The sequence below is a fragment of the Labrus mixtus genome, chromosome 9 (genome assembly GCF_963584025.1).
Source record: "Labrus mixtus chromosome 9, fLabMix1.1, whole genome shotgun sequence".
Taxonomy (NCBI): Eukaryota; Metazoa; Chordata; class Actinopteri; order Labriformes; family Labridae; genus Labrus; species Labrus mixtus.
In genome coordinates, this window is record NC_083620.1 from 29,459,051 (window position 1) to 29,464,050 (window position 5,000).

Below are 5,000 nucleotides of genomic sequence, written 5' to 3' on the forward strand. Positions count from 1 at the left end.
TCCCCGCCCCCACAGACACCTGGACAGAGAGTGGGGGTCTGTACGCAGGGGGAGCTTCGTGGAGCGTTGTCAGGAGCTGGCGAAGGGTTCAGAGGCAGTGGGCGGGTCTGGTTTTGGGGTCCCAGCGGGGTCAGAGGGCGTCAGGCGGAGTTTAGCAGTTTGCACCGAGCTAGAGGCCAGATTTGGCCTCAGGACACCGACCACCTTTTCTGTGACGCCCGGTGCACGCCACTCTCTCGGAACACCGTCATCAACATCATCCTCGTCTTCATCCCAACGCAGGACCACGCCCACTTCCCCAACAAGCCCCGCCCCACCTCCCCCTCCCCCTCCTCCTCCTCCAGCGGTGAGCCCGACTCGCTCTCAGGCTCCCGTCTCACCCCGTCGCAGCGCCGCGCCATCTCCTCTGACGTCGCCTGTGACCTCGCCTGCTGATGTCACGACGTCCCCAGAGAACCCGGCGAGTCCAGACAGCGCCTCCACGGCCCCGCCCACTGCCACGCCCACCAGCCCCAAACCACACATGAACGAGACCAGCTTCTGATTGGCTGTTCAGACCGAGACTCTGCAGCCAATGAGTGAAATGAAGCGATTTGACGCTCGCAGAGACACGACCATGAGTCTAACAGCCAATCAGCTGTCCAATACAGTCCTGTTGCCATAGCAATGAAATGCTGCTGACTTCCTGTTAACAAGATCACAACTTAATAATGTGAGGAGGTCAAGTTTCCAAAGGCCTCATTAATCGATTCTTTTCCATAATGACTCGTTTTATTGTGAAAGGGCTTACTCATAGTTCTGACCATTTATCAAGTCCCGCCCCTTTCAACCTAACCTGTCAATCATCCTGTTCTCACACAGTTTACAGTAAAATCATCAGATTTATGAAACTTCTACTGAAGTCTTGATTTTCAGAGCGATGTTTCCTGTGATTGTGTTTTTAAATAAGCACCTTTAGGCAACTCGCATGTTATCATGCTAACAGGCTGAGGCTAAAGCTAACAGGTCAGAGGTCAAGATGTATATGACTTAAGCCCGGTGTACACTGTACGATTGTTAAAAGGTCACTTTACGACTCAAACACACACACACACTCACTCAGCAGACACATCAAACAGGCATGCATGCTGTTGCCATGATTTCAGACGCCATCTGTCACTTTTTGTCCAGGCGTGCGTGTGTGTGTGCGTGCGTGCGTGTGTGTGTGTGCAGTCGTACAACTAAAAACGTGCAAACATGCCAGAGAATCATCCGATTGGTCGAGAGCAGCTGATCCGCCCTGTGATTGGCCGTTGTGCCTCAAGTCTACACTGCACGACTAATGACTCGTGAAGTCAGCCCGACTTCAAAATGAGTCAAAGTTGTTTTAGAGTGATACTCATCATGTTGGACGTGTTGGCTTTAGATTCAGGATTACATCATGTCGCTGAACTTGACTCGCTAAAATGTAAGAAACACAGCCGGGAACAAGTTTTCACCAAAGTCAACAGTTGAAGCATCATTGTTAGCTTAGCTTAGCTAGCAGTAGGTAGTAAAACCAGCTGACTAGAGTCTTCTTTTTATAGAAGCTCTAAGCCCGAGAACGACTACATGGCGTTTGTTTTCGTTAGATCTTGACTTATTTATTATTATATGTTCTCTGTGACAGCGAGTTATTTCAGCCGTCTTCTCGAGGTCTCAAAACATTAACTCGTTATCGAGGGAGAGCTTAGGACGCTTTGGGGCTTCGGTGCTTTTCAAGTGACAAAATCAACAAACCGGTTTTATTGTCTTCTGCCTGAAATAAAGGACTCATTTTTAAAAAATGAAGTTTGATCATAAATCTGTTTTTATCACTGAAAACTCCAGAACAGAGATGAAAGGGTTAACAACATTAACAATCATGGTTTCATGAACGGTCAGTCGTCCTGATCTCTGAAGGTCTGCAGAGATTTTTAAAACTCTGTTTTCTCAGCTCGTTTTCCTTCCTGTTCCAGTCTCAGAGGTTTTTCAGAATAAAAGCTGATTGTGTTTCAAGCAGCGAGCGACTGGTCGGTAAACGAGGTGGAGCGTTCAGCAGCTGAAGGGACGGATCGGGAGGTGGTGGAGACCAAAAACGGAGCTTAAAGGAGAACGATTATTAGACAGCTCTCCCAATGGGATCATGTTTCTGTGTTGATGTTCTGCTGCCCCCTAGTGGCAGGACATCAGTCACTGCAGCTTTAACTGAGATGTTTTTGTACATGTTAATCACCAGCAGAGAAAACGTTTTTGTTTATGTTGAATTGAGTTTCTAAACTTTTATAAAAAACTGTTTGTATTAAAAAGTTTGTACTAAAGCCTTGTTTGAATTTTTATGTTTGAGTTCGGACACAAGAAAATTGTTGTCTTCAGTCTGATTTGCTGCACGAATTGTCTGAGCCAATCAGGTTTCAGCTCTGCTTTTATTCTTTAACATACAGTATGTCAAGTTTCATAACAATATTTACATTAAAATATCCAAATTAATAAAAAATGGACTAAACCTGTGATTTATATTTTTTGTTGAGTACTTCCATTATCTCAAATATTTCCAACAGTTATCAAAGCCAGAGAAATCCTTAATCTTAGAGTTGTAACGGGACATGTCTTGTAGTGGTGGCCGCCATGAGATAGCCGCCATGTTTATCGTTGCCGTGGAAACACTATGTCAAGTCAAAGACCGCTACATAAGGAAGCGTGAGCTGCTACTGAAAGCTGCCCTCCTGTTGCTGTGTGTGCTTCCTGACGTCCAAGTTCAAAGTGTTCCACGTCTATCCGGCTGCTCGCCGTCGTTCCCCTAAGCCCCTCCCCCCAAAAAAGTGATTGTCCAATCGTAGCTCAGCAGCCTTTTGAAAGTCACAACAGGTCGGCTGAGGTGGGTTGGCTCTTTTTCAGGCAAACTTTTATAAAATCAACATTAAGCAGAAGTTAATCAAGATGAAACTGTTTTTATTGACTCTAACAGCTGCTAACATTAGCATGTGACGCTAACCAGCTAACTCCCATAGTAACAAGGGGTAGTGTTAGCTAACCAACGTCACAGTTTACTTAAAAAAATCCAAATAACACATTTTAAAAACCAGAGCAGACATTGTTTGGGAGCTAGGAAAAGTAAGCTAACATCCAGTGATCTGTACTATGTCATCAGGAGGGGAGGGGGGGGTTACTCCTTGTTCATTATTCTGCACTTAGCTAGCTGCTGACGTTAGCATGTGTGGCTAGCTAGCTTTCTTACAACAGTGATTGAAATTTGTGATGTATGTTGTTAGCGAATCAGTAAAAAATACCAAGAACATCCACTAGAGATGCTAACGTATCATCTGTTTCTAGCATCTCTGTAGAGCGCTTTATTAGATCCTAATTGTTAGGTCGACCATATTTTCAAACTTCCAAATTGTAAACCGTAAAATTTGCTATTTTAACAGCGTTTTTGAATTTACGTTAACGCTCCAGTCAAAACATTCAGACTTTCAGAAAAAGAACGTGAAAACACTCAGAAGAACGACCTCCCAACTCGGAAACTTGGAGCGTCCGAGGAGCACCTGAATGCAGCGTATTTGACAAGGTTTATTTCATTAGCCTAATTAGCTTTACGCTTCCTACTAATGTTAGAGGGGATTAATGGTCATGTTGGAGAACTCACATTTGGGACTGAAACTGCAGGATGCTAAGCTAACTTTAGCATCTCTGTACTGAGCTCTTTTAAATCTATTGGGAGGATAAGATGTAAAGAGTTGCAGCCAGAGTTTTTCTTAAAGAGTCACATTTACAAAATAAAAAATATAAGCAGTTAGAAAAATAGATTTTCTGTCAGCAGCCTGTGAATCAGTGAATCATGATTCTTGTCCCAGAGCGATAAAAGTTTCATGATTGTGTTCCTGAGTTGATTAAGATCGTCCTGGTCCTGGACTGATAATGATCCTGGTTCAAAGATTGATGATGATGATGATATAAAGTTTCGTCCTGGTCTCAGTCTGATGGGGTTCAGGACTTGGCGTCGAGCATCTCCAGCAGCAGTTTGTGGAGGGGTACGCAGCGTTGGCGGTGCAGCCTCAGGAGGACCTCCACGGCTCGGCCCGCCGTCTGTCTGAGCAGGGGGAGACTCATCAGCATCCGGCCCGCCCGGTGCTGCTCCCTGCGGGACGCCTCGTACTCCTGCAGGGCCTCATGGAGCTCGTCCTGGAACCTCTGCACAGAGTCCGGACAGTCCAACAGGTCCACATCTGCCCGACGGACAAAAAGGAGGAACTGTCAGAGGTGACGCACTAAAACACATTTGACTTTTGACACTTATTTCTAGTGTTATTTTCACTTTTATTATTTTTTCTTTGCTTTCTGTATCTTTATAGACCGCAGAGACAACCAGAGTGAACAGCAGACTCAATATGTGACAAACAGAGGACATGAGACGGTCAAGTGAGGGACAAACAGGAAGGTCAAGGTCAGCCTGTGGGTGTTTATACCAGACACACAGACACAGACACACACACACACACACACACACACAGATGAGCATCTTCCATTGTGTTGTGTATTGACGTTCACTCGGTTAATGGTCTGAGCAGAGACTCTGAGCAGACAGTTAACAGTTTATAGATCCAGAACGAGTCTATCGATACGGGGTTATTGATCCGAGGCTCAGACAGTGAGAGACCGACCAGACTTCAGCTGGAAGGACCCACCAGCGTCCCAGCATGCACTGCTTCGACGGGAAGTGTTATTGATCGGCCGCTAACACAGCCGTTAGCATTGTTAGCATCATTGATTAATGAGGGCTGTGTTTAAATTAAGTTAATTAGAGAAGTGTAGATTCACTTCAGAGTTAGGTAACGGATTAAGTCCGAAATAGGAGGGGGAAATATCCCCCCCCCCCCCCCCCCCCCCCCCCCGATTTAAAAAAGAGGAAGTCTCTTTGAGCTGATCAATACCGCGCTGCTTCATCTCCCAGGGTCTGATCAATATCAATAACAACTGCTCTGGGATCAATAAGTTCACTCCAA

General features: G+C 45.5%; 2 protein-coding genes across 2 annotated transcripts in view; one reads left to right on the forward strand and one right to left on the reverse strand.

Annotated features, from left to right (window-relative positions):
* The window catches only part of shkbp1 (SH3KBP1 binding protein 1), a 15,510-nt gene extending 13,000 nt beyond the window's left edge, over nt 1-2,510 (forward strand). The window contains exon 17 of the mRNA XM_061047289.1: nt 1-2,510. This exon is cut by the window's left edge and continues 246 nt beyond it. Coding sequence (XP_060903272.1) covers nt 1-544 — 544 coding nt within the window. The 3' untranslated portion in view covers nt 545-2,510.
* Nucleotides 2,511-3,439: 929 nt separating this feature from the next.
* esrrd (estrogen-related receptor delta) overlaps nt 3,440-5,000 on the reverse strand; it is a 5,845-nt gene continuing 4,284 nt past the window's right edge. The window contains exon 8 of the mRNA XM_061047290.1: nt 3,440-4,223. Coding sequence (XP_060903273.1) covers nt 3,985-4,223 — 239 coding nt within the window. The 3' untranslated portion in view covers nt 3,440-3,984. The remainder of the gene's footprint in view (nt 4,224-5,000) is intronic.